A 26,526-nucleotide genomic window follows, 5' to 3' on the forward strand; every position below is an offset into this window, starting at 1 on the left:
TATTTATCTGTCCCCATGATTCTCTGCATCTGTGGTGTGGTAACCAGTGTAACTCTCCCACCAATGTTACTTTGCATCCTTCATCCCTACCTGTGTGGCTCTAGATACTAGAGGGAAACAGATCAGTGGGCTGTGGTTATTTATATCCCCCTCCCTTCCTTCTCCCAGCTCCTCTGTGAGGCAAGTGTGTAGCTCTCTGATGGATGTGGCTGCCTCCTCCATGTACAGAAGAGACTCCTAGAAGGAACAATACCTCTTGGTCGATGCCCTGGGTCTCTGAAATAATGTGGTTTGGAGGGCACATGTGGTTAATTGCTCTGTCAAAGGTCTAAGAGCCTGTGAAGGGTCTAAGCTGTTATCCTATTTGCAATTCAAAGATCCAGCCAGGAAAAAAAAAAAAATCCAGCCAGAAACAATTATACACACATTTACTAACATAATGATCAGATCTCTGGTTCAGACACAGAATGTTTAATGACAGCATCTTGCAACAGTCCTCTGTGCCCAAATTCCCCGATGACACAGTGAAAGCCAAAATACCTGTGTGTGCCAAGGGGCTTTACACAGCAGAAGAGAAACCCTGGAATTATGAAACCCAGAGCTTATGTAGGACAGGTGGCATAGCTGTCCCTTCTCCCGGGAGGGTGGGAGAGATAAAGAGAGAGAATAAGTAAGTGGCTCCGGGTTTTATTGCCATTGACAGGGGGAGAAGCTGGCTCTTGGAAAGTGCACCACAGAGGAAACGTGCTGTAACTTGCTAGGCACGTTTATCACTCAGATTACCTTTAACACAGGTGTCAGTAATCTCCTCAGAAAGCTGGATTGCACGGAAACCTCTGTTTCTCACACACAGCCTAGACAGGCAATATTCCCTGCCCCTTGCACCCTTTAAGTTCTATTCTCAGGATGAAGAAAGTCTAAATATAATGGATTCCACATCCAGCTCTGTGCCTAGCACATCACAACACCCAGTACACACATCTGTTGAGTAAATGACATGAATCGTTGTTTCAGGTTTTAATGAACATGGGGCAGAGGGTTGGTTGATTAAGACGTTCTGACGAGGCTTCCCAGCAGCCAGGGCAATCTGAGCCAATTCATTAGTCTCTCTTGGGCTTTAGGCGAAGCCCCCCGCCCTTTGAAGCACCGCGAGGGTTCCGGACATCCCCACAGCCAAGGCCGAACGCGCACAGGCTTGGACCACGCCAGAGTTCATCGGGTCTTCTTGGTATTTGGGGGCTTCAGGGTCCACAAAGGGATTCCCGTCCAGTGTCAGGTTACTCACCTTGGGCAGCTCTTCTAGCCCCGGCACTCTGTTCAGCCTGTTGCACCTAAGATCTAGCACGCTGAGCTTGGCCGGCAGTCCCTTAGGCACCTGCTCCAGCCCAGCGAACGACAAGTTGAGAGAGTTCAGTGTGCTGGGCCAGACACATCCAGGAGCGCCTGGGGCGGTGGCGCGCAGCGAGTTGTGGCTGAGGTCTAGGCTGTGGAGTTGCACACGCGCCGCCGCCATGGCCACGCACACGCCGTTGGGCGTCTCCATCCCCGCGTTGCGTAAAGCCAGAGCCCGAAGGGCCGGGAATTTGTGCGGACAAAGAGCTGCAGTCAGTCCGTCCTCGCCCAGTCCGGGATTGTCGGATAAGTCTAAGGTGGTGAGGGCCGGAAAGGTGCGGAGTTGGGAGCAGGGAAAAGCAAGCGAGTGTGCTTGCGCAATATTCAGTACTTTGAGGCCCGGCTTGAGCCACTGTTGCAGTTCCGCGAGCCAGGCACCTCCGGTTGCCCACGACACGTTCCGGAGACTGAGGGTGGAGAGCGCAGGCCCAGTGGCTTCCAGAAGAAGCGGCGGCATCGCGCCGGTTACCTCCAGGTTCTGGAGCGTCAGTTCTTTGAGGCGGGAATATGAGAGCGCACGCAGGAAGGCGACCAGCAGCACAGCAGGAACCTGTGCAGAGCCCACTGTGAGCCGCCGCAAGCGCAGAGCCTTGACCATGTCAGCATACTGCTTCGGGTCGGCGTCTGCGCCCTTTAGAAATTGTTCCAGGCTGCGGCCGCCGCCGTGGATCTCCACCTCGACGGCAGCCATACACTGGAAGGCGCTGGACCAGTCGGGCTGAGGATCCGTGAAGTTGCAGAAGCAGCGGACATCGTCGTCGTCCACTTCGCAGGGTTCTGGTGTGGTCTCAGAGACGCACAGCATTGGCAGCAGCAGCAGCAGCAAGCAGGGCGCGCGCACCTGGGAAGAGAGCGGAGGTCAGGGCGGCCCCAGCTAGTCCCTGGGGTTCTTCGAGTAGTTCCCTTTCGTCCCCAAGACCGTACACTCACCATGGTCGATTGGTGCTCGGAGACTCTGTCCTGGCAAGCTCAGGGAAGGGTTCTGGCTTCTTTCCCTGTGTAGCGGCACTCCCTGGTTTCTAGGCTCCCCACACGTTAATCTGTCCTCTTTGGCGGCCTCTGAGAGTTTATGTAACCCTGGGGTGTCACTCTGTTACTTCCTTTGTGAACCCTGGTCACTCCCCACCTCTCTGCCACCCAACCGCTCTATGCACTACGGTTCTGGGAAATTTTGCAATGAGGCATTTTGCCAGGAGAGGGACTTTTGCGGGAAGGATATTGTAGGGCATCTGGAGTGCAATGCTCCAGGCAGTGCCCTGATGAGTCAGACACCCCAGGCTTGTTTGATAGTTATTGAGAAAGAAGGATCCCCAGTGCCGCAGGCCAGGACTCTTACCTCCCTCTGCCTCTATCCCAATGACTCAACTGGGGTAGTTTCCTTAACTTTTCTCTAGTTTTGGTGGTTACTATGAACTTACCAACACACCCAAATCCAATCACCTGAATATCCTCGGATATATAATTGGATATTTTGTGGAAGGAATTGCAAATTTCATCTGTTGACTCCAAGGGATAGGATGAGGTTCGAGAGAAGGAAGTAGGTCTGAAGAACAACTCTCTTCCTTTTTTTTTTTCTGCTGACTTGTTCTTTTTAAAACTTTATTAAGAAAGTAATAGCTTTCTTAAAAGTAGAAAGAAGTGTTTAACAGAGACACATTGGCCAAGTAGCTCCACCTCTTACAGTTTCCATGTTCTTATCCTGAAATTGAGAAACAAGGCATTTCTAACCCAGTTTGCCCCCTTGCACCTAGCTCTCCCCTCCCTTCCCCCCAACACAATTCCTGTGTCCTAGAAAGGAAAGGCTGGACCAATGTTGAATGAGGATTAATTAGTAACCTACCTGTTTTGCCAAGAAAAAAAAGCAAGTGTCCCAGAGGGTGGTGTAGGGGCTATGCCTCTATAACTGTCCTCATAGTTCTGCACCTGTGGATTCTGGGGAAAGAGCTATACCAAAAAAATGTTTGAATTCTCACTTCTCCTATTTTTCAGGAATGGCTTCACATCTGTCCTCATTCCAAACAGGGAGGCTTCATCAGGCCAGACTGCTCTCTGTGTGCCTTGTTGATCATGCCCTTATACCCTGAGCCATGCCCCAAAGCCAGGCCAGGTCACTGGTGCATCCTTGAGGACCAAGATGTGAGTATAGCTCAGTGTTGAATACACTGACTCTGCAGTCAGACAACCAGGCTTGGAATCCCAGCTCTACCACTGAGGTTGTAAGATTTGGGCAAGTTTCTGGGCCTCAGATTTCTGCGCTCCTGCTTTGTAAAATGGACCTAATGGTAGTACCTGTCTATGACTACAGCGCCACATCTATTAGAGTACTCCTGATTGTTATGTTCTTCATCAAAGCCTCTGCATTCAGAAGACTCAGGCTACTGAAGCCTGGCTCCTTAGCAAACCCCATCATTTTGGGGAAAGCACTTTGTGGTGCAAATGAAGAGGGGCAATGATGGTTTGCAAAGATCCCCAACTCACACCTTGATTCAACAAATATCTATCATTTGTCTACCAAATGTCAGGGCTGGTACAATACCCGGGGATGCAGACATGGTCTTCACACAGTCCCTCAAGTACTCCAGGAAGTGGAAGAGGCAAACACAGACCCAGAGCTACAGTCCATAGAGAAGAGGACTCAGAGGGGAGAAACCAAGGACTTGTGGGAGCTGGGGAGAAAGGAACAGTGAGCACTGTATTAGAGAGGACATGGGGCTGTTGTTTACAGGATTGACAGTCTTGTTGGGCAGATAAGTGCAAAAAAAATCAGGGTGGGCAGCTGTAACTCTCTGAGCAGACATTTTGCCTGGTGACTTGTCTTACCTTCGCCACCAGGAGAAATATGTAGGTGTTAAAAGAAGCCTGTCCCATGACAGAGGAGATAAGACCCAGACCCTACCTCCAGCCAGAGCATGGTGCATAGCAGGTGCTCAGTAAATGGTTGTCCTGGAGCTGGATGGATGTTGAACCTGGAGAGATGTGGGGGCAGGATGATGGTCTGCAGATATTTAACTAGGTGATTTGTGGAAGAGATTGAAGGCAACTGACTCCAAGAGATGAAATTAAATTCTGGGGAAGGAAGTTGGTTTGAAAGTGCCAAATCTTAACCACTAGACTACCAAAGGAAGTTGGTTTGAAGAACTGTTCCCTTTCCTGGATTTGCTCTTTTATTTGCCTAAGTAATAGCTTTCTAAAAATTAGAGGCCTCCAGGGAAAGCTATTAGGTAAATGTTTTATAAATTACTGTTTCTCATTTTCAGTCATACCTAATGATTTCGGTAGGCTAATGTCCTGTCTTCTTAGGTACACATCAAACCTGGCACACATTAGAAATCATACAAAGTCCTGGATAGTTTTCATTTAACTAATCGATAGAAAAACACTTATTTTCCTATTGTAAGTGTGAAGCTTTTTGATTGTTAATAAAAGAATCTACCAACCATCAATAAAATAAAATAAAATAAAGATAAAAATTGGAGGCCTCCAATAGAAGTTTTTTAAGTGCTACCAACACTCTACTTTCTTGGAATTTTGAAGGAGAGGAGACAACATCAAACGATTACACTGTAACTTAATGACAGCTGTGAAAAGGGTTATGAAGTATACATTGTTATAGGCTCTCATGACAGGGACGCAGGTACAGTAGTTCTGAGTAGGGGACACTGTAATTGAGATCCTGAGGGTGGTGTTAATTAAGGGAAGGGTGCTTATTGGGGGTGGTGGAGCAGAGACAGGGCTCTAGGGAGGGTAACAGCCTGTGCAAAAGCCTGGAGAAGGAAGAAAGCAAGGGCTTGGAACAAAGAGAATCCCAGGAGAGATGAATTAGTTGAGGCTCCCTTCCATTGAAAACTGGAGAGGTATGCAGGGATTAGACCATGCAAGGCTTACTTGGCCACAATTCAGATTTCAGAGGTAAGGAACACAGTTTTTATTTATTTTATTTTATTATTATTTTTTTCAACGTTTATTTATTTTTGGGACAGAGAGAGACAGAGCATGAACGGGGGAGGGGCAGAGAGAGAGGGAGACACAGAATCGGAAACAGGCTCCAGGCTCTGAGCCATCAGCCCAGAGCCTGACGCGGGGTTCGAACTCCCGGACCGCGAGATCGTGACCTGGCTGAAGTCGGACGCTTAACCGACTGCGCCACCCAGGCGCCCCAGGGAACACAGTTTTTAAATTCACCAGTGTTTCCCCAGTGCCTGGTAGTTAATGGCACTCAAAATTTGGTTTAAGAATTACTTAACCCCCAGGGCGCCTGGCTGGCTCGGTTGCATTGTACTCTTGATTTCGGCTCAGGTCTTGATCTCATGGTTCCTGGGATCTAGCCCTGAGTGGGTGGGGCTCTGCTGATAGCGCAGAGCCTGCTTGGGATTCTCTCTCTCCCTCTTTCTCTACCTTTCCTTCGCTCTTTCTGTCTCTTTCAAAAATAAATAAACATTAAAAAAACAATTAAATATTAAAAAAAGAATTACTAGGGGCGCCTCGGTGGGTTAGTCGGTTAAGCATGGGACTTGGGCTCACGTCATGATCTCACAGTCCATGGGCTCCAGCCCCACCTCCAGCTCTGTGCTGACAGCTCAGAGCCTGGAGCCTCCTTCAGATTCTGTGTCTCCTTTTCTCTCTTTCTCTGCTCCTCTCCGTAACACGCTCTCTCTCTCTCTCTCAAAAGTAAATATACATTAAAAAAAGAATTACTTTTATTTAGAACAGGGAAATAATTATATTTGTCTCATTTTCTTTATACGTGTGTACTGGGGATAACTCATGATGGAGAACAATTCAATAAAGTAATGCGAATCCAGCGTTCATCAGTTAGAGCCGAGTTATTGGTGAAATCTTCCTAGAGGTCGGGGTAGTTTTGAATGTTCGTCTAGGATGTGTTAGGTATGGGGAGGTTGTATTTGCCGAGCGGAAGGTTAGGCACTGTCAGTCCAAGTCGAGGCTGAGTTTCTTTCCTAGAACTGGGAAGGAGAAAAACCGTGCTGTTCGGCTTTGCTTAGGCTCCTGGCTGCAGAGGTCCTACTCCGCCTCTAGCTTTCGCTCCGCCCCTCCCTGCCCTTGTCCCACCCCATTCCACTCCCCCTTCGCCCCGCCCCTCCATCGGTCCTTACCCCCCTCTGTCCCCGCCCTGCTCCACATCCTGGTTGCGCCTTCTTGCTCCTCCCCGCCTTCTCTTTGCGCCGTGCTCCGCCAACTCGCACCTCCTTTTCCGGCAAGCTCTGCGGTTGCGCGGTGCGTGCCATCTTTTAGGCTAGTGGAGCGCTTCGCTGGCTTTCTGCTTTGGGCGAATTTTATCCAGGCCCACCATGTGGAGCGGAAGGCAGGGTCGCCTCAGACCGGTGGGCTGCGTGGTAGAGGAGCTACGGTGCCGCCGACGGGAGCGGGAGGCAGGTGCTGGCGAGCAAGGGAGACGGCAGGATGCGCGGGGTGGCTATGGCGGTCGGAGATAGGATAAGGAGGCTCCCGGGTTGGAGACGGGGTTCAGAGTCCTAGATGCAACCCCTACGTTCAGCCGGCTTCTTTGCCCCCAGCACTGCGGAAGGCGCGGAGGGAACAGCAGCTGATCAGTAAGAGACTGCTGAGAGACGACGCGTCGGAGGAAGCCGAAGGGGAATGTGTGGCCATGATCCTTGGGGAAACTGAGGTGAGGCGACAGGGTGCACGGTGAGGTCGACACCGGCTGGCGCCAGATTCCTTTTGAGGTCCGCCCCACATCTGGACGCGGTCCCTTCACTACCTCCATCCATCCAGTGGGCCAAGCCAGAAACCGGTGAATCATCCTCGACAACTCGGTCTTTCATCCCCACACCGATACATCAAGTCTTAGTCGTTTTAAACGTCTTAAGGAGCTTTGGCGTCCTTACGTGCTTCACCATCGTGGCTAAGCCATCCTCTTCTCCGTGTACTCAAAACAGCCTTCTAACAGGTCATCTGTATCTGTGCTTGCCGTCTTCAAATTCATTCTCCATACATCAGACAGATGTGCCTTTTAAGAACACATAGAGACCGAAATCCTTCCTGTGACCTATGATGTCCAGCATTGTCTAACCTTTGCCTCCCTCCAACCTTACCAGTTTATTCATCTTAGCCCAAATTACCCGTTTTTAGGTTTTTTTGTTTTTGTTTTTTTGTTTTTTACTTATTTTTGGGAGAACGCAAGCCAGGGAGGGGCAGAGACAGGACAGAGGCTCTGAAGTGGGGTCTGGGCTGAAGCCTTACAGAAGCGATCCTGATGTGGGGCTCGAACTCACCGGGAGATCGTGACCTGAACATAAGTCGATCCTTCAACTGACTGAGCCACCCAGGTGCCACACCCCTTTTTAGTTCTTGAAAGACTGTATTAGGCTCTTTCCTGTCTCAAGTCATTTGCATTTGCAGCATCTAAAAGTGAGTCTCTTTTAGTATTGGCTTGACAGCCTGTTTGCAGAATATCGATCCTACTAATTGCTTGTTTATCGTTTTTCCAACGAGACTTATTTATTTGTTTTTTAATGTTTATTTATTTTTGAGAGAGAGACAGAGTGCGAGCAGGGGAGGGGCAGAGAGAGAGGGAAGGAGACAGAATCTCAAGCAGGCTCCAGGCCCCGAGCTGTTGGCACAGAGCCTCATATGGGGCTTGAACCCTCAAACCGCAAGATCATGACCTGAGCCAAAGTTGGACACTTAGCTGACTGAGCCACCCAGGTGCCTCAGAATCTACACCCTATCTTAGTTGTTGTCATTGAAAACTCAGATGCCTGTAGACTATCAGGCATAGAGTAGATGGTCAGTATTTAGTGAATAAGTGAATGAAATGATTAGTTTTATCTGATTTATTCATTCAGCAAGCATCGGGCATCCCCTTTGTTTATATTGTCTATGTTTACATATGTTGTTCACAAAGCATTCGTGCCTAGGTTCATTGGTTCATTGTGTGCTTACTTTATGCCAAGATACTGTGCTGGGTACTGAGGTACACAAAGATGAAGAGAATCCCTTTCTTTGAAGTGCTTGCAATAACCCAGTGAAGGAGACAGGTGTGCTAACCACCTGTCATGAAGGAAACATGAGGCACAATAGAAACCCCTAAATGTGCAAAAGGAAGCCAGGAAGACCTTACTTCTCAGAGGCAGTAACCGGAATAGAAATCTGAAGGGAGTGGAGGACCTGGGGGGGCTATCCCAGGCAGAAAAATAGATTGTGCAAAAGCTTGGAAGCATTAGAAACAAGTCATGTTATGCTAGGTGTTGGAGTATAGGTTGCACGGGAAGAATGGCTAGAGGGATAGGCTGTGCCAGACTGAAAGGTTTAAATGTTACCCTTGAAATAACCCCTTAAGAAGGCAGGAGAGATGTTATTCCCATTTTTCAGGTGAAAAACTGAGGTTTAGGTTTCTTGTAGAGAAGTGGCAGGGCTGGTATTAAACCCAGTTCTGATTCCCTCTTCTGTCTACCCTACTGCAAGATTGAGACTTACTAGCCATATTAATGTGAATGACAAGTTCAAGGGATGGTGCAACATTGATGGTGAAGTGGGCAGAGTAGGACTCATGTTTGCTTTCTGGCAACTTTATGTTGCCATCTCTTCTCTCCATGCCCTGTGCTCCAGATCCAGCATTTCCTACGATTAGCACAGCAGGGGACAGAAGAAAAGGAGAGAGAGAGGGCTCTGGTCAGCCTTCGTCGAGGCTTGCAGCACCCTGAGACGCAGCAGACCTTCATCTGGTCAGTGTGGGTGGTGTGAGTGGGGGCTGGGTCTCTAAGAGATGGACAGGAGTGTGGAGGGGATGGGCCACAGGCTGAGCAGGGCTCTGGTGCTCACTCATGTAGGCTGGAGGGCAGCATGCGGACCTTGGTCGGGCTTCTGACCAGCAACCAAGCCCTGTTGCAGCTTGAGGCCGCTCGGTGCCTTCATGAGCTCTCTCATTCTGAACAGTCTGCGGTGGCTGAGGCCTGCCTGCCAGCCACTTCCTACCTTCTCACCTACCTCTCCGGTCACAGCTCAGACTTTATAGTAAGCCTTGTCCCTTCCTACCTTGTTCTTGGCTTGGATTTAAAAATTATGCTTTTGGGTGTAGTTTGACCTGGCACATAGGGGAAGAAGAAAACTTGTTTCCCCTGATGTCCATAGCCATACATATGCCCATCATCTTGCACTCCCTTTTGCCCAGAGCCTCGAAGACAACACTGTTCCATCCTCCGCACTCCCACCCCCACCCTAGCCTGAGATAGGCTATGCCCAGTGCTTTTGTTGTCCCACTCTCAGGAGCTCTGTCTGTATACACTGGGTAACCTGATTGTGGAGAGTGAGGCTGTGAGAAGGCAGCTCCTGCCACAGGGCATTGTTCCAGCCTTGGCTGCCTGCATCCAGGTGAGCATCCATCTACTGTCTCCCTCCTTGGGCAGCACTCCCCTCACTTGTCTCTACATGGTCCCCCTGCTTTGTTTAGGCAGCTTCAGCCTCTGCCCTATGCTAAGGGGTTGAAGGTCACAGGGAACCTTATGACGTGGTTTCCAGAGTCAGATCTGTACTCTGTCTACTTCTAGTACTTCTGTACTCTGTCTACTTCTAGTCCCCCCATCTGACTGTGCTGGAAGCCCTTGGATATGCCTTATCCCAGCTTCTGCAAGTTAAGGAAGCTCCAGAGATGATCATCCCGTAAGTAAAATTGTGTCTGCAGATGTGCAGGTAGGTGTGACCCACTTTGTATTGTAACCCCTGGAGGTGTGATTGAGTCTTGTTTCCAAAGCTATTGCACATTTTAGCTCAAGGTGTCTGGCTGGGAAGAGCTTTGGATTTGAATGCTTTCCCACCTGCTCTTAGGGTTTGGGAAGAATGACTGGCATCTTGGTTTCTGTGGTTCCCACTCACAGCTCTCCTTCTGCTGACAGCTCCGTCTTGGGCTCCACTCTCCCTGAGCACATCCTGCGACTGTTGCAACCTGGTCCAAAGCTGAACCTTGGGGTTGCTGTGGAGTTTGCCTGGTGTCTGCACTATATCATCTGCAGGTAACAAAGGCAGAAGTCCCACAGACCTTCCCTAGGTCTCCCTAGGGCTCCCTTCTAGGACACTCTTGTTTTTGAACTTTGGTTTCTGGAATTTCAGAGAGTTTTCTTCCTTCTGTAGTCCTCTTTACTTGGAGCCCAGGAAGCCTACAACCTAGGCCATTTGCCATCTTAAAGGTAGGATTGACTGAGTAGTGACTATTTGATTCTTATTGCCCAGCCAGGTCGACAATACCCTGCTTATCTCCCATGGGGGTCTGTCCACTCTGGGGTTGCTGCTATTGGACATGGCTGGAGCTGTCCAGAGAACAGAGGATACAGGACTGGAGCTGGTAGGTGAAGAGAACAGGTCAAGGTCTGGGCTACCTTTCTTCCTACTCTGTTCTTCCTTCAGTACACAGGTAGCCCCTTCCTCCTTAGACCATACTCAAGACTAACTTGTCCTTGCAGCTGGCATGTCCTGTGCTTCGGTGTCTAAGCAACTTGCTAACAGAAGCAGCAATGGAGGTTGTGGGAGGGCAAAATCAGCTTGAAGACGAGCGTGTTGTGGCTGCCTTATTTATCCTTCTGCAGTTCTTCCTTCAGAAACAGCCCAGCCTACTTCCTGAGGGCCTCTGGCTCCTTAACAACCTCACTGGTATGTGTCATAATGTGCCTAGGACCTTTAGATACTGGACATACTTACTCACTGACTTGGCCAAGGTGGGTAGGATTGGGGGGGGGGGCAGTTGCAGTTTCATTACCCTGTTTGGGGACTCTACTGTGACATTTTCCCTTCTAGCAAACAGTCCTAGTTTCTGTACCTCCTTGCTCTCCATGGATCTGATTGAGCCCCTCTTGCAGTTGTTGCCAGTTTCTAACGTGGTGAGCATATTGGTAGGTATTGGGGTCACTTAAGTATGGGATCTGGTGCCAAAGTAAAAACAGTGGGAGCAGGCCTTTGCACTCAGAAGTACCCTTACCTGAGAGCTGGCAGGTGGTGTGGTATGGATGGCTTCAGGGCCAGACCAGTCTAGATGTGAATCCTTAAACGACTAGTTACTAACCTTGGGCAAATCAGCTTATCATCTTGAACTTTAGTTTCCTCGTGTGTAAGTGGGAATAGCAGTCTTACCTGAGGGCAGCTGTAGGGATTACAAAACATGCATATAAGTGCTTGGCATGGTGCCTGGCCATGTGGTCAGCACTCCATATTTTAGCGATCTTTAGTCTTTAGTTTTCATCCTTTGTGGGGACTGTGTACACATGTCTTTCTGCAGGTCCTCACAGTTCTGTGCAACGTGGCAGAGAAGGGTCCTGCTTACTGCCAACGTCTGTGGCCAGGGCCCTTGCTCTCCTGCTTGATTGGTACACTGGCCTTCCCTGACATTGAGGTAGTAGGCCAGAGTTTAGAGCTGCTGCAATTGCTGTTCCTCTACCAGCCAGAGGTGGGTTTTGGCCCTGGTCCCCTGTTCTGAGGCCTCTTGTCTCACTATGGCCCCTTTCCTTCCAGTCCTATCTCTAGTCAATTCTCTGGGCCTGGCAAGCCTATATGGACTCCAGGTTGGAATTTCCAGCCTCTTTTTGGGAAGGCTTTCTTCCAAATAGAGGTGGATTAACCCATAAGCCTGTAGGAATCAAGTGTTAGGGCACAGGGACCCAGGTATTAAATCCTTTTCTACCCTGCCCTTAGGCTGCTAAGGATTTTCTGCAGCAGTCAGGGCTGCAGGTCCTGGAAAGGCACCAGGAGGAGGCCCAGCTCCAGGATCGTGTGCATGCTCTCCAGCAGACAGCTCTTCACCAGTGACCTTTTTGATGTCATTCTACTCATCACCACCACCCTATCCTTGCCCCAACTTTCTTGCCTATGGATCCCCCTTTGAGGTTTTAGAACCGTAATGGTATCTCCTGCTCTCTGCTCCTGTGTCTAAGCCAAGACTTTCAAAGCTCAGCTCTTCTTTGACCCAGAACTGTCCATATAGGACCAAAGGGGACTTGATGTGGGCCTGGAATCATCCCCCCCCCCCACCATTAGCAGCTCGTGGTTTTTGAAGGGACAGAATAAAGTTTTATTTTTACATTAAACTGGTTTGTCCCAGTGGTTGCACAATAAGGGGTGGAGGGGAAAATAAGGGCATCCAGAGATGGTATTTTTCAGCACAAGCTTTATAAATAACAGAAGAACACATTTTCCCCATATTTTACTCAGTCCAGCATAGTCCAAGCTTTGGGGCTGTTGCTCTTAACAATTAGTGGAGGCTTCACCTTCAGGCTTTGCCACTTAGCACATTCTCCATGGCTCTGGTTACTTGATCAGCACTGAAGTTATTCAAAGAGACATTCTTCTCTTGGCCAAATGCTGAGGAGACAGAGAAGTAATTAAATATCCAATATGCACTGAGGGGGTACTAAGATATTAAAAAAAGGTCTTTGTCTTTAACTTACAGTTTTGTGAGAATAGGAAAAGTAATGAGATATCACCAAGATGTATTTGGGATGCCTAGAATTTATCCATTGGGTGTCAAACACCTCTAGGAAGCACAGGTCTGACTAGAATTTTGGCTGATTCTGGGTGGCCACAATGGGAAGGAAGGTGTTTTGGGGCAGTTTTTAGGGGCCTGGTAGGTATTTACTATTGAGCACAGTTTGCATGGGCCTAGCCTTGGCTAGGTGCCAAGTCTATGGCTCCCATAGTCCTAGTATAATACACTCATCTGTATCCATCTCCTCTAGTCTATTGACTTTTTACTCCCCATTAAAAAAAATATTTATTTTGAGGGAGAGAGAGACATAGTGCGAGCAGCAGAGGGGCAGAGATAGAGGGAGACATAGAATCTGAAGCAGGCTCTAGGCTGTGAGCTGTCAGCACAGAGCCCAAGTGGGGCTCAAACTCACCAACTGTGAGATCATGACCTGAGCCAAAGTCAGATGCTTAACCAACTGAACCACCAAGGCGCTCCCTCCCCAGTTTTTAATATATACTGCAGTTACCCACTGTTAGAACCAGTCTACCTTAAGTGTGATTTTATTTTCTCCTGTCATTCCTAGGCAAAGGTGTAGTTAAAAACTGTGACCACAATACCATTATTCAGTAAGTCTTATAGGTACTGTGTGCCTGCTATGTGTCAAGCCATTTAATTTTCAGATTATGGAAAACTTAAATTGGGAATATGAGCAAAAGGTGCTAAGGGCATTGTTACATAACTTGCCAGGGAATTCCTTATTGAGGAGGTGATACACATATTCAGACCTGAATAACAACAACCTGAATTACAACTAGCTAGCCATGAAAATCTGGTAGAAGTGCATCCTAAAAAGGGGGAACATGTGTAAGAGGCTCAACTCTGTTGTATCCTAGCTGCATAACCTTAGTTATGTTCCATAAAAAAAATTTTTTTTGGTAAGCTCCACACCCAATGTTGGGCCTGAACTCAACCCCCACATCAAGAGTCACATGCTCTTTTGACTGAACCAGCCAGGTGACCCTGCTGCATCAAAATTTTTATTCATCCTTCTCATCTCTACAATGAGAAAAAAACCAAACACCCCTTCATATGATTAATGAAGATTAAATGAGATTTAGGCAAGAAAGCACTCAACACACCTTAGCATTAATTACTCAACAGAATCATCTTAAGTTTTTGTTACTGAGATTCTCACACTACCAAGCATAGCACTGCCCGCATCTAATGTGTAAGGACCCACATCGATGGTAATTGACTAGCATCTCTTCTTCCCCATCTGAACCCCGTTCTGAATTACGAAAACAGCTCTTGGAATTTACGCAGTACCGGGCCCGTCTCCACACCTATGCTACTAGAGACAGGAAACTTCCTGTAACCGTGCAAATGTGAATTTATCTGAAACAACCTCAAAAGCAAGGACGAAGTCCGGGTTCCAGTCTCCCTACAGATTTCTGCTTGACCCCTGGATGACTCTGTCTCTTCAAACCATTGTTCTACCGAGCTCCTAGACCGCCCGCTTCCCCCGCTCACCGTAACGGGCCCAGAGCTTGGGCTGCACATCGGAACACTCGCGGATTAGGATTGGCAGGTCAGGGTTCGCCTTCTTCAGCTCCACATAGTGTTTCTCGATAAATTCCCTGTGGGGGGGGGGGGGGCGGGAGAGAGCTGTGCGTGCTATCTACGCGCCGGCCTCCCCAGACACCCGGGAGACAGAGGTCATGACCTGGGAACCCCGAAGCTTACCGGCCCCACTACCTTGCGCCTCACCTGACGCCCTGACTGCCAGGCGAGCGCTGGCACAAGTGGACGCGAATTTCACGCAGGCCCAGTTTTGCCCGAACTCCGCGACTGGCTACAGCCGCCGCCATCTCCGCTAGCGCTTAACTCCCCGCCCTAGGACTTCCGGTCATGTTCTCTAATCCAACCAATCGCGGACCCTCCAGTTCCCGCGATATTTAGATGACGCAGGGGGGCAGGCTAAAGTTTAGCCAATGCCTTAAAAGCATTGCCAAGGAAACGTCCCGGTTTTTGTCCAATTTCTGGGCTAGCTGGCGGTGGCGGAAAGGTTGCGGAGCGCAAAGCACCGTGGGTGTTCCTGAGGTGCATTGTGGGAAAAAGCTTGTCGCTGCTGTGTTGTCGCTGGAGCTTTAGTCATTGGTGGCGTTGAAACACCGCAGTCGAAATGCCAGAGCGAGACAGTAAGGCTCGGGTCATCTGTTCTTTATTACCTTCAGGACTTGGGACACTTGGCGTGTTGTTTTCGCCTCAGTTCTTAAGCCCTGTGTGGAATTTGGGGGGTGGAGAGAGGGCGGGGTGTGACGCTGGAATCTGGCGAAGCCGTTGGGTCCCGAGTGAAACGGGGAATCTCCAGACTGTTGTCTCTAAGCCTTGTCCTTGCCCCAAGTGACAACGGATGGTTTATCTGTGAACTATCCCTTATCCCCAGCACTTAATCTTGAATTGCGCCAATTTATCTTTCACGCAGTATCTTAGATGTCATCTTCAGGAAGTCTTTGCTGATCCTCCAGCGCTGGTTTAGGGGCCCTCACCTCTGCACTAACAGCTCCTTGCATTTTCTCACTTCGGCACATAATTATGATCTGTTGTCTCTGTCTTTGTTCTTACCGTTCTTCCTCACTATATTGTGAGCAGTTTGACGTGAAAACATCCGTATTGTTCGCTGATACATTCCAACTTTTGCACAGGGCCTGACACGAAAGAGATTTAGTGCCTATTATTTTTCTTAGGTGAGCCTTTCTCCAACCCCTTGGCTCCAGATGGCCACGATGTGGACGATCCTCACTCCTTCCACCAGTGAGTGTTTCAGTATGGGACTATGGGAATGAACTAGGGGGCAAGTAGAGTGGTGTGGTGACAGTGAAAAGAATTCTAAGTTGCAGCAAGGATGGTCCAAAAATTGTGCCACTTGCTTCTTTATCTCTGTGAACTTTAGCTGGATCAGGTCAATTGCATCAAAGTATTAGAGAGGAAATTCTGGCCGGGAGGGTGCTAGTTTTTAAAGTTAATGTTTAATTACATATGATACAGAAGTTGATTCTTGTAGAAAATTAAAGTAGAAATAAGGGTAAATAACATCCCCAGTCCCTTTCTTAGAGGTAACCACTGTTCCTTTTTTACTTGTCTTTTTTTTCCTTTTTTTTTTTTTTAACATTTATATACATACTTGCATGTCTGAGGAAAATATATTATTACTCTATAATTTGAAGTCTTAAAATTAAATGGTACGGTGTTGTGTATATATATCATTTTGCCACTTGGTTTTCCCCACTCCGTATCTTGGAGATTATTATATATTTTTTTAAGTTTATTCAGAGAGAGAGAGAGGGAGGGAGGGAGAGAGGGAGGGAGAGGGAGAGAGAACACCAGTAGGGGAGGGGCAGAGAGAGAGGGAGAGAATCCCAAGCAGTCTCTGCACTGTCAGCACAAAGCTGATGTGGGGCTTGAACTCACGAACCATAAGATCATGACCTGAGCCAAAGTCAGAAGCTTAACCAACTGAGCCACCCAGGCACCGTTTGGAGATTATTTTCATGGCAGTAACAAGGACTCCCTTCTTGACCAGATTTTCATCAGGCTTCTCTGGGGTCTGTTTTTGACTAGGACTGTTGGGCTCCTGTTTATCAAAGAATGCTGTTAAGCCAGTTTATGGAGAATCCCCTTAAGTAATGAAGTAGGTCCAGTCAGGGTCCTTTTTCTACCCTTGATGCTTAAAAGTTTCTTTTAGTAATTTTTTTTAATTTTTTTTTATGTTTATTTATTTTTGAGACAGAGAGAGACAGAGCATGAACAGGGGAGGGGCAGAGAGAGAGGGAGACACAGAATCTGAAACGGGCTCCAGGCTCTGAGCTGTCAGCACAGAGCCCGAAGTGGGGCTCGAACTCACGGACCGTGGGATCATGACCTGAGCCGAAGTCGGACGCTTAACCGACTGAGCCACCCAGGCACCCCAGTAATTTTTTATAAGTCTCCAGTTGTCCCACTGTATATTCAGAGTTGAGTGTCAGTTCCTCTCCCCTATTGCAGTAGTCTTTATTCCTATGAGAGTAGTCTTTTTTTCCTTTTTTTTTTTTAAGTTTTTTAATTTATTTATCAGAGAGAGAGTGCATGCCTGAGAGCAGGCGTTGGGTAGAGAGAAGGGGAGAGAGAGGCAGGTTCCATGCTGTCAACGCAGAGCCTGATGCAGGGTTTGAACCCATGAACTGCAAGATCATGACCTGAGCTGAAGCTGGACACTTAACCGACTGAGCCACCCAACTGCCCTTACTATGACAATAGTCTTGAACAGTGTCTTCCTTGGGAACACTTAGCAGGATTCTTTGCTAAAACTGGGCACAGCAAGCCCAGAAAGAGCCCGACTGAAGTTTGGCCAAGGAGTGAGTCTTTGTCATTGTACCAATTAAAATTATCTCTTATACCATTGTTGCTATCTACCCCACATTTGAGAAACATGATTTAATTAGTCTCTAGTTAATATACATTTAGGTTGTTTCCAAGTTTTTATTATCTTCATACCCGAAACTGAACCTTTTTTACAGGCCTTCTAATATACCTATGTGAGTAATTAGCAAAGCTAAATATAGGTGAATGGAGTTGCTAGGTCATAGGAGATACACATGTAAATTTTGATACTGCCAACTTGTCCTCATATTGGCTGTACTGACTTATATATGTTCCCTTCAGCAGAATGTTTACTTCCCACATTCTCACTCATACTTGATTTATCAGACTTTTTAATTGTTAACACTGTGATGCATTAAAAGTGGCATGTTTTTGTCTTAGTTTGTATTTTCATGGTTTCCGGTAAAATTCACCTTTTTTTACATACTCCTTTTCCAGTTTTTACTAGGTACTCATTTTTAAAATCTTTGCCTTCTAGGTCAAAACTCACCAATGAAGACTTCAGGAAACTTCTCATGACCCCGAGGGCTGCACCCACATCTGCACCACCCTCTAAATCACGTCACCATGAGTAAGTTCTGGGGTCTTCCAACCTGTCTCTTATTTCCTTCCTATGGAAAATCTACCAAATTAGATGTCTTAGGAACTGGAAGCCTAGTTATTTTTGAAGACTGTGATTCTGATTGTCTCCTGCTGGAGATTGAAGCTCCAATGGAGACTGGGGTGCTTTAGGAACTCAGAATGTTCCACATACCACTTGTACTACTAGAGTTGCTGCTGGTGCTTAAATGGACAGAGGTCCATTCCAGCCCTATGCACTCAGATACTGGGGTAGATATTGGGGAATATATGATTTTAATAGTGCTTCAGGTGGTTGTGATGTTTTCTAACGCTATCATTGAATTTCTTTGTCTTCTAGGATGCCAAGGGAGTACAATGAGGACGAAGACCCCGCTGCACGAAGGAGAAAAAAGAAAAGGTGAAGGAAGGATGGAGGAGTGTTGGGCTTTAAGTGTTGGATAGTATTTGGGGGAAAGGAGTAGGAGGTAGTAGTAGGAGCATAAAGATTAACATTTTCCTTTATTATTTTGAGGTTCTGTGCTTCACTGGAGAGGAGGGATAGGTAGAGTGGCAATTTAGGACTCTGGAGTCAGCCTGCAGTATTTTAATCTCATCTTTACCAGTTTCTAGCTGGATAGCCATGGGCATATTGCCTAACCTTTCTAATAGTATTCTTATGGGTAGAACAGAGAGTGATTTCACAACTTTTTATCAGGTTGTCATGAGGATCAGCTGCGATATAAGTGCAGCTGATATAAGTGCATATAAGCACTTAGCACTAGTGCCTGGCATATGATAACCACCCAGTAATACTTGTCTACTGTTATCACCATCATCATCATTATCATCATTATTCATTTCTATGATACTAAAACTTCTGGACCTGGTATTTTGCTGTTCCTTTCTTTCGGGGGAGGACCAGCAAGGAATGACTGACTTTCAGTTGAAATTTGGAAGGTGATAAAAATTTAGATAACTTCCTGGTTGCCCTATGGAAAAATCTCTACAGAGTTGGGTGGCATTGAAGAATTCTGAATTGACAGAATGTCCTGAGGTGGCATTGAAACACCACCTGGAAGATGCTGTAGTTCTGATTTTGAGAACTATCAAGAGGTGGCCAGCAGTTCTATCAGGACATATATGAGTTTTCACCAGAGAGTTGGAGGAAACAGGCAGGAACAATCCTGCTGACCGTGGGATAACAGCTGGTGAGCTTTACGCATTGCTTTTCTCTTGTCACAGTTATTATGCCAAGCTTCGTCAACAAGAAATTGAGAGAGAGAGAGAACTAGCAGAGAAGTACCGGGACCGTGCCAAGGAACGGCGAGATGGTGTAAACAAAGATTATGAGGAAACTGAGCTAATCAGTACCACAGCTAACTACAGGGCTGTGGGCCCCACTGCTGAGGCGTGAGTACCATGGCAGCCAGGGTGTGATTCCCTAAGCATTCCAGAGTCCTGGAATCACAGTGTGAGTTCTACCTAACACTTTACCCACTTTGGAGCCTCAGCTGAGCCATTTCAAGAGGGACTTGAAGACATAAAAGACTATTCTAATGTGGTTCTCTTTCCATATATAGGGACAAATCAGCTGCAGAGAAAAGAAGACAGTTGATCCAGGAGTCCAAATTCTTGGGTGGTGACATGGAACACACCCATTTGGTGAAAGGCTTGGATTTTGCTCTGCTTCAAAAGGTGAGTCTTGGTGGGTGGGTGGAGAGTAATTCTAGAGTGCTGAATGCTCTTGTACAAGCCTTTCCAGGTGAAGGAGGGAGACTTCTGTTAGTCCAGACCATGTAGAAGGGCTAACGGTGGCTCTTGTTTAGGAGTAATTACTATTCATCCTTCAAGTGATCACCTAGGTATGGTTAAGCCCCATTCCTCACCTCCTACTTCCTGTACCTTTGCATAGCTCTTCTATTTCACTTATCATAGTTACCACATTTTGTTGTCTCTTCTGCTGTAAGCTCCCTTAGGGCAAGCACTGTATTGACTTATTTAGTATGGAGTCCTTAGTTCCTGGTACAGCAGGGTGTATAGTGGTGTTAGGTAAATGTATGTAATATGAATAAGTGTCTAAACTCTAGGTACGAGCTGAGATTGCCAGCAAAGAGAAAGAAGAGGAAGAACTTATGGAAAAGCCCCAGAAGGAAACCAAGTAAGTAAACATTGTGGAGAGCTCGAGAGTTTAGAAAAGTGGGACTTAAAGTAGGAACACTTTGGATTCTGTGTCTCCCTCTTTCTCTGCCCCTCCCCTGCTTTCACTCTGTCTCTCTCTCAAAAATAAATATTAAAAAAAAAAAAAAAGATAAAAAAGTAGGAACACATTTAGCAAAAAAACTTATTTTTATTTTTCTAGGAAAGATGAGGATCCTGAGAACAAAATTGAATTTAAGACACGTTTGGGTGAGTACAGAATTTCTACGCTAAAGGTTGTACATTTTAGGTGAATTGTAGGGACTTAATGCTCTGAGCAGGATATGCTTCTCCTTTCCCTCAACCTGCTTTCCTCTATCTTGCCCCCAGAGTAGCTAGTTCTTATAAAATGCTCTACTAGAAATTGGATGTGGACTTAGTCATTTCATGTGTATAAGTTATTAATGTCTCCTCAATTATGTTGGAAGCTGTTTCAGATTGTGGTTTATGCATTAAGGGAAGTAGCTCGTAGCTTATGTGTTAAAGGAGGTAGCATGGTTGGTGATTAAAAGCTCAGAATTTGCAGTCTGAGACCTGGGTTTGAATCCTGGTAATGAAACTGCACTAGGCATATGATATTAGGCACCTGACTTCACTTCACATTACCTGTTTGTCTGCAAAAATGGGGCTAATTCACCTCATGGGATTATTGGGGCAAAGAAAAGTAGTTTATGCACTGTACCTATCATGTTAAGCATCTTTCTTCCTCACAGGGCCTAATACAATGTGAGGCACATAGTGCTCTTGAGAAGACTTTGTAAAAGACTGGATAGGAGCTCAGGCTTTGGAGATAGACTGCCTGGGTCCCCTTCTTTATTCTGTTGCTTGGTAGCTGTATGATTCTAGGTAAATCATTTCACTCTCAACTTTTGTATCTTTATCAGTTAAAAGGAGATAGTAAGGCACATCTTACAGGGCTATTGTGAAGTTTGAGTGGGGGCTGGCACAGAGTTAAGCACTTGATAAATGGCAGCTGTTAATTGTAGAAGGTTCTCAATGGCTATGCTTGCTGCTCGTCCTGTTTTTGTAGGCCGCAATGTTTACCGCACACTGTTTAGGAGCAAGGCATATGAACGCAATGAGCTGTTCCTGCCAGGCCGCATGGCCTATGTGGTAGACCTGGATGACGAGTATGCAGACACAGATATCCCCACCACGCTTATCCGCAGCAAAGCAGATTGCCCCACTATGGAGGTAAGTGACTTGAGAGCCTCTTACGTGAGCCTTAAACCTGGGAACCAGCCTTGATTCTGCCGTGGGTCTCATCCACCACATTTAACCCATCACTGAGTCCTGTCCACTTTTCACTTTCTAAATTTCAATTTAGATTCACTGGAGTGATTTTTACAAATGGCTCGTGTGATCTTTTTCAACATGTACATTTTTGCCTCACCACTATTGAGAAGCTTTCAGTGATTTCTCATCGAGAAATTGCCCTTGCACCTTTTGGCCTTCTGAGCCACTTTTCACCATGATTCCCTGTTGTTGTTCTCCAGGGAATCCCAGCTCTCTTGAACGTGCTAGATTCACTTTTGACACAGATCTCTTTGTATATGCTATTCTGTTTGCCTGGAATCTCCTGTAACACCTTTCTCTGTTTTCACCTAGTTGGTTATAATTTGTCCTTTAGTTTGTTAAGTGAATGAAGTGAAGAGATTCTTGCTCTGTGGGATAATATCCTTGCTACCTGGGGTTTTCAGGCCCAGACAACACTGACTACAAATGACATCGTAATCAGCAAGCTCACCCAGATCCTTTCCTACCTGCGGCAGGGTACCCGCAATAAGAAGCTCAAGAAGAAGGATAAAGGTAACCCGGAGAGTTAGGGAGAGAAACCTTAACTCTGGAGGGGCATTTGAGGGTGGAACCATGGTCTGCTGGAGCCTTCTGTGTCTAGAACATTGGGGGGCTCCTGGAGAGCAGCAAAAAATGAGAGCAATAGAGCATTAACTTGGCTCACCCAGAAAGCAGTGGTCACCTTTGAGACTTGATGGGGGAGAGTATTGGGAGATTTTATTATCCCACCTTCTAAACAGATGGGCATTCAGAGCTGTTTAGGCTAAGTGGGAATCAACTCAGGAATATTTTGTTCACTACTCTCTTTATATCTTAGGGAAGATGGAAGAGAAGAAGCCCCCTGAAGCTGACATGAAGTATGTATCGTAGCACTGTCACCTGATGTGAGGGAGGAAGGAGCTCTTTGTTTCTTGTTTTTGGCATTTTGGGGAGGCCTTGGTGTGAGAATCTGGAGAAATGGCCAGGGAGAGTGGAAGTGGTGTGACTTTGGCAGCTAGGGATCTCTGTTTTTCTAGTATATTTGAAGACATTGGGGATTATGTGCCATCCACAACCAAGACTCCTCGAGACAAGGAGCGGGAGAGATACCGGGAACGAGAGCGTGATCGGGAGAGAGACAGAGACCGTGACAGAGAACGGGAGCGAGAACGAGATCGGGAGCGGGAGCGGGACAGAGAGAGAGAGGAAGAGAAGAAGAGGCACAGCTACTTTGAGAAGCCGAAAGTGGATGATGAGGTGAGATAGGACCCTGGTACCGAGTGGTAGAAATGCCCATCTCTGTGCCTGCCCAGCCAGGTAGGGTAGGGAGTTGAGTCAGGGATTAGTCAAGTGGGGAGGAATGAGTGTAAATCCTTCATGGTGATACTCACTTCAGTTTCTCTTTTCTTTCCAGCCCATGGACGTTGACAAAGGTGGGTTGTATCTGAGACATCTTGAATTAGCACTGGTGGTCTTGCTTTGCCCTGGGCTGAGAGTCTATCCTAGAGTTCAGAGCTGGCAATGGTTGGGATTGTGGGACTTCTGGTCTGGGTTCTCATTAAGATCCACATCTTGCTTCATAGAATAGAAAGAAGAGGAGTCTGGAGTTCCCTCCCTCTTCCTGGGCAATGGCAGGCATATTTGCTCTGTTAGATACAATTCCTCCAGCTTTGCGGTTCTGAAAGACGTGAGGCAGGTCTCACCGGCCGTATTTGTACACAACCCCATTTCACCCAGAGTAGCTCATTATTAGTTGAAATTTGATTTAAATTATGTTAACTAAAAGAGTTTTTTCTGTTACTTAAAAAATGGTTTTATGAAAACAGGTTAGAAGTGTGTGTGGAAAAGAGGTCGAAAGTTCCTTGTTTGACATTCTGAATAGAGTTCCCTTTCCCCGCCAGGACCTGGATCTGCTAAGGAGTTGATCAAATCGATCAATGAAAAGTTTGCTGGATCTGCTGGCTGGGAAGGCACTGAATCATATCCTTTATTTCACTATGTTGTTGGATTCTAGAAAACTGTTACCCTGTTTCTTTCCAATTCCATCTACCTCCCTGTTTCCCCACAACCCCTGGCTCCCATCCTGCCTCTTACCTCTTATGGTGAATTTTGATAGAATTTTGCAGTCGTTGTGACTTCCCCTTTTTTCCCCACATTTGTTCTTTTTTTTTAAGGTATTATTATTTTTTTTAAGTTTATTTCAGTAATCTACACCCAGTGTGGGGCTTGAGCTTAACAACCCTGAGATCAAGAGTCACATTCTCTTCTGACTGAGCCAGGCAGGTGCCCCATGCCTTTCCCATTTCTCAGAGGATTCACTCAAGCTCACAGCCTTCTCCTCACAAGTTTTCATGTTGGGGCTTCTAGGCCTTGGCCCTTCCTTCTTGAAGCTTTTCTGCTATAGGTAGAATTATTTTCTTTGACATAGCGTATGCTGAAGAAGCCAGAGGACAAGAAGCAGCTGGGAGACTTCTTTGGCATGTCCAACAGTTATGCTGAGTGTTATCCAGCCACGTATGTGAGATTGTTAAAGAAGGGAGGCTGGGATAATTGGACAATAAGTTGTGGGGAGGGGAATGAGGTGGAAATTTCATTAACTTGGACCCACGGGTACTTATTTGGATGAACTGTTCTTTGAGGCTCTGGGTGGGAGGTCTGGGGGTGGTGGTTGTCATTTTTAGGCATATGGCATCTTAGTTGGGTGGGTTTCTGGATAAAGCATAGGAGTATGGGTCTGCACCATCTCTTTAACTGTTGCTTCTCTCCAGGATGGATGACATGGCCGTGGATAGTGATGAGGAGGTGGATTACAGCAAAATGGACCAGGTGTGGAGTTGGAAGGATGGGTGGGGATTTGGGGGTAGTTACTCTTCAGCAGTATCCCCCTCCCCCCTCCCAAAAGATCTGTGTCTCATTTTCTGGGCCTTCACTTTTCCTCCACTGCAGCACTAAGAACAGCAGCATTGTGAGGTCATGAGAAGCTTAACCTTTAACGTATCTGTCCAGAAGCAAATGAGATATGCCCAAAATAGATTTATTTCCTACAAAATGCCAGGCTTTGATTTCTGTACTAGGCAGTAAGCAAGCCTTTAGTGCATAAAGAGAAAGGGTAGGAAGGAACTTCAGTCTTGAGAAAAATAACTGAATTTTATTCTAGCAGGATTGAAATGTTCTTCTCTGTCTTAGAAACAAAAATACCTTAACAAATAATACCATTAATGGTGGCGAAATTTCAACTAGTTTTTCCTTGTTTTTACTGCACTGGTTGAGCATGGTGTAATTCCATCTTGGAGACTTGCTGAACCCTGGCTCTGCCAAGTTTTGTGACCTTGACAACTTATTTTACTGCTTATGCTTCAGTTTCCTCATCGAGAGAATTTGGAGGAATATGGTTGTTTTTTAATAGAGTTTGAGGAAATTAAATAAGTGTTCAGAATAATGCCTGGTACATAGGAAGCATTTATTAGGGTGGGATTTATGAATGATGAAACAAGATTGTGGGAGAACCTGGCTTTATTAAGGGCTAAAATTGTGTTTCCACTGACATTTCTAACTTCCCTGTTCTCACTGTGTCTCTAACAGGGTAATAAGAAAGGCCCCTTAGGCCGCTGGGACTTTGATACCCAGGAGGAATACAGCGAGTATATGAACAACAAGGAGGCTTTGCCCAAGTGAGTTGTACTAAATATGGCCAAAGATTGAGGAGAGGGATGATGATGGGCCAGCCTACACCAGAACAGGTTCTCTAGTCACAGGGCCATCTGGGAACACCTTGCTACTGCTATGCAACCTCTGATGCCTTCTTTCTCTCAAATGTCCTTTATTGTTCTCAGAGCTGCATTCCAGTATGGTATCAAGATGTCTGAAGGGCGGAAGACCAGGCGCTTCAAGGAAACCAATGATAAGGCAGAACTAGATCGCCAGTGGAAGAAGATTAGTGCAGTAAGTGAGACTGCCTCTTAGGTGGATTTCATCTGAGGGAGACAATGGCCCACAGATGCAGGAACAGGCAGGGGGTTGGAGAGCAAAGGAGAGCGGTCAGACTTGCGTCTTAGGTGAGCTTAGGCTCACAGCCTAACTGTTGTGTGTTAACTGTTCTTTTTTGTAGATCATTGAGAAGAGGAAGAAGATGGAGGCTGATGGGTGAGCAGTAGCATTTTTCCTCTGGGGCGCTGTAATAATTGGTTAGAGTACTGATCTTATACCAACTCCTTTTTCCTTCCATTGCAGAGTTGAAGTGAAAAGACCAAAATACTAATCTCTGGTTCCAACTGCAAAAAGATTCACCACAAGGATGTGCTTGCCACTGTTTGCTTTCTATAATTCCCCAAAGAGTTGCAAGGTGTCTTTCTGTGAATGTATATAAAATGTTGTATAATCATTTAGTTCCATTAAAACTGGTCAACCTGGGGGCACCCTGGGTGGCGCAGTCTGTTAAGTGTCTGACTCTTGATTTCAGCTCAGGTCATGATCTCATGGTTCGTGGGATCAAGCCCTGTGTCTGGGCTCCGCTCTGACAGTGTGGAGGCTGCTTGGAATTCTCTCTCTCCCTCACTGTCTACAAACCCTTCCCCCCTGCTCTCCCTCTCTCTCTTAAAATAAATAAACTTAAAAAAAAAACCCAAAACCTTGTTAACCTGCTATGCTGTCTTCTCTGTGTTCAGCATCCTCCTTTCAGGACCCCTGAATCACCAAGAGGAATTCCACTGATTGTGTAAAATGTACATGTGGAAAGTTAGCTCAGACCTTCTTTAAGCCGTGGTTCTAGATTGCTGGATAAGGATCCTAGCCAGGACGCCTAGTGGAGAAGGACGTAATGACCTCACTGATGGGCAAGAGGTAAACAGGAACATAAGGATGATTGGTCTCAAATAACAGAGGCATTCAGGCCCATATGTGGCCTATTCTTAGGACAGAGATTCCCTGGGAATTAGGGTCCACCCAATGGGCTACCAGTCTGATTTCAAGGTTGTGCAGGACTAAGCTCTAGGTGAAGGTACCTGAGGACAATCATGGGAATAAAAATGAATTTATACCCCCCCCCCCTCCACCCCGTGCTTTTAGTAATTCTAAGCACAAATTGCTGATTCTCTGGCTGAAGGGATAATCCTAGTAAGTGCCTTGGGGGGGGTCCCTATGCTAGGCCAGCAGGGTTTGGTGCCCTTCAACACCCTGAAATGTTTGTCAATGCCCCAGGTGGGTCCCTGGCCTCTGAATCATTCCATCCCCAACCATTTCCACCTCTCTGCTCATTG

General features: G+C 46.7%; 4 protein-coding genes across 9 annotated transcripts; 2 read left to right on the forward strand and 2 right to left on the reverse strand.

The window, feature by feature from the left end:
• Positions 1 to 450: 450 nt before the first annotated feature.
• CD14 (CD14 molecule) lies at positions 451 to 2,492 on the reverse strand. Its single transcript, XM_047085930.1, has 2 exons — positions 2,323 to 2,492; positions 451 to 2,233 (listed from the first exon to the last, which is right to left on the reverse strand). The coding sequence occupies exons 1-2, from the start codon at positions 2,323 to 2,325 to the stop codon at positions 1,118 to 1,120; spliced, it is 1,119 nt and encodes a 372-aa protein (XP_046941886.1). The 5' UTR covers positions 2,326 to 2,492; the 3' UTR covers positions 451 to 1,117.
• On the forward strand, positions 2,164 to 12,440 carry TMCO6 (transmembrane and coiled-coil domains 6). 6 transcript variants are annotated; one of them, XM_047085881.1, is made up of 13 exons: positions 2,164 to 2,250; positions 3,382 to 3,528; positions 6,924 to 7,036; positions 8,980 to 9,095; positions 9,201 to 9,384; positions 9,637 to 9,741; positions 9,944 to 10,029; positions 10,263 to 10,379; positions 10,597 to 10,708; positions 10,827 to 11,013; positions 11,158 to 11,252; positions 11,636 to 11,803; positions 12,049 to 12,440. In XM_047085881.1, exons 3-13 carry the CDS (start codon positions 7,016 to 7,018, stop codon positions 12,160 to 12,162), a joined length of 1,305 nt encoding a protein of 434 aa, XP_046941837.1. In that variant the 5' UTR covers positions 2,164 to 2,250; positions 3,382 to 3,528; positions 6,924 to 7,015; the 3' UTR covers positions 12,163 to 12,440. The 6 variants fall into 6 exon arrangements, with proteins under 6 accessions (XP_046941837.1, XP_046941853.1, XP_046941830.1 ...); XM_047085897.1 differs by lacking the exons at positions 2,164 to 2,250; positions 3,382 to 3,528 and adding an exon at positions 6,411 to 6,624; XM_047085874.1 differs by lacking the exons at positions 2,164 to 2,250; positions 3,382 to 3,528 and adding an exon at positions 6,631 to 6,783.
• Positions 12,441 to 12,503: 63 nt separating this feature from the next.
• Positions 12,504 to 14,710, reverse strand: NDUFA2 (NADH:ubiquinone oxidoreductase subunit A2). Its single transcript, XM_047085978.1, has 3 exons — positions 14,588 to 14,710; positions 14,351 to 14,457; positions 12,504 to 12,714 (listed from the first exon to the last, which is right to left on the reverse strand). Exons 1-3 carry the CDS (start codon positions 14,686 to 14,688, stop codon positions 12,623 to 12,625), a joined length of 300 nt encoding a protein of 99 aa, XP_046941934.1. The 5' UTR covers positions 14,689 to 14,710; the 3' UTR covers positions 12,504 to 12,622.
• Positions 14,711 to 14,881: 171 nt separating this feature from the next.
• IK (IK cytokine) lies at positions 14,882 to 25,709 on the forward strand. The gene is made up of 20 exons (XM_047085810.1): positions 14,882 to 15,018; positions 15,568 to 15,634; positions 17,718 to 17,810; positions 18,159 to 18,218; positions 19,043 to 19,210; positions 19,381 to 19,495; positions 19,888 to 19,958; positions 20,160 to 20,206; positions 21,027 to 21,190; positions 21,697 to 21,805; positions 22,110 to 22,149; positions 22,309 to 22,528; positions 22,686 to 22,704; positions 23,173 to 23,251; positions 23,705 to 23,785; positions 24,040 to 24,097; positions 24,854 to 24,942; positions 25,105 to 25,213; positions 25,380 to 25,414; positions 25,502 to 25,709. The coding sequence occupies exons 1-20, from the start codon at positions 15,003 to 15,005 to the stop codon at positions 25,527 to 25,529; spliced, it is 1,668 nt and encodes a 555-aa protein (XP_046941766.1). The 5' UTR covers positions 14,882 to 15,002; the 3' UTR covers positions 25,530 to 25,709.
• The last annotated feature ends 817 nt before the right edge of the window (positions 25,710 to 26,526 follow it).

This window comes from Lynx rufus, unplaced genomic scaffold (genome assembly GCF_022079265.1).
Source record: "Lynx rufus isolate CCGP_SWC_20201006 ecotype Redwood Valley unplaced genomic scaffold, mLynRuf1.p SCAF_1, whole genome shotgun sequence".
Classification (NCBI taxonomy): domain Eukaryota; kingdom Metazoa; phylum Chordata; class Mammalia; order Carnivora; family Felidae; genus Lynx; species Lynx rufus.

Bases quoted from the DNA above. Each gene is read 5' to 3' on its own strand.
- TMCO6 (XM_047085874.1), top strand. From the start codon at position 6,699: ATGTGGAGCGGAAGGCAGGGTCGCCTCAGACCGGTGGGCTGCGTGGTA. The intron at 9,742-9,943 runs GTGAGCATCCAT...GTCTACTTCTAG, and splicing joins CCTTGGCTGCCTGCATCCAG to TCCCCCCATCTGACTGTGCT. The intron at 10,709-10,826 runs GTAGGTGAAGAG...TTGTCCTTGCAG, and splicing joins AGGATACAGGACTGGAGCTG to CTGGCATGTCCTGTGCTTCG.
- IK (XM_047085810.1), top strand. The intron at 19,211-19,380 runs GTGAGTACCATG...TTCCATATATAG, and splicing joins GTGGGCCCCACTGCTGAGGC to GGACAAATCAGCTGCAGAGA. The intron at 23,252-23,704 runs ATATCCTTTATT...GACATAGCGTAT, and splicing joins GGCTGGGAAGGCACTGAATC to GCTGAAGAAGCCAGAGGACA.
- NDUFA2 (XM_047085978.1), bottom strand. From the start codon at position 14,688: ATGGCGGCGGCTGTAGCCAGTCGCGGAGTTCGGGCAAAACTGGGCCTG. The intron at 14,458-14,587 runs GTGAGGCGCAAG...CCCCCCCCACAG, and splicing joins CCTGGCAGTCAGGGCGTCAG to GGAATTTATCGAGAAACACT. The intron at 12,715-14,350 runs GTGAGCGGGGGA...CTGTCTCCTCAG, and splicing joins CAAGCTCTGGGCCCGTTACG to CATTTGGCCAAGAGAAGAAT.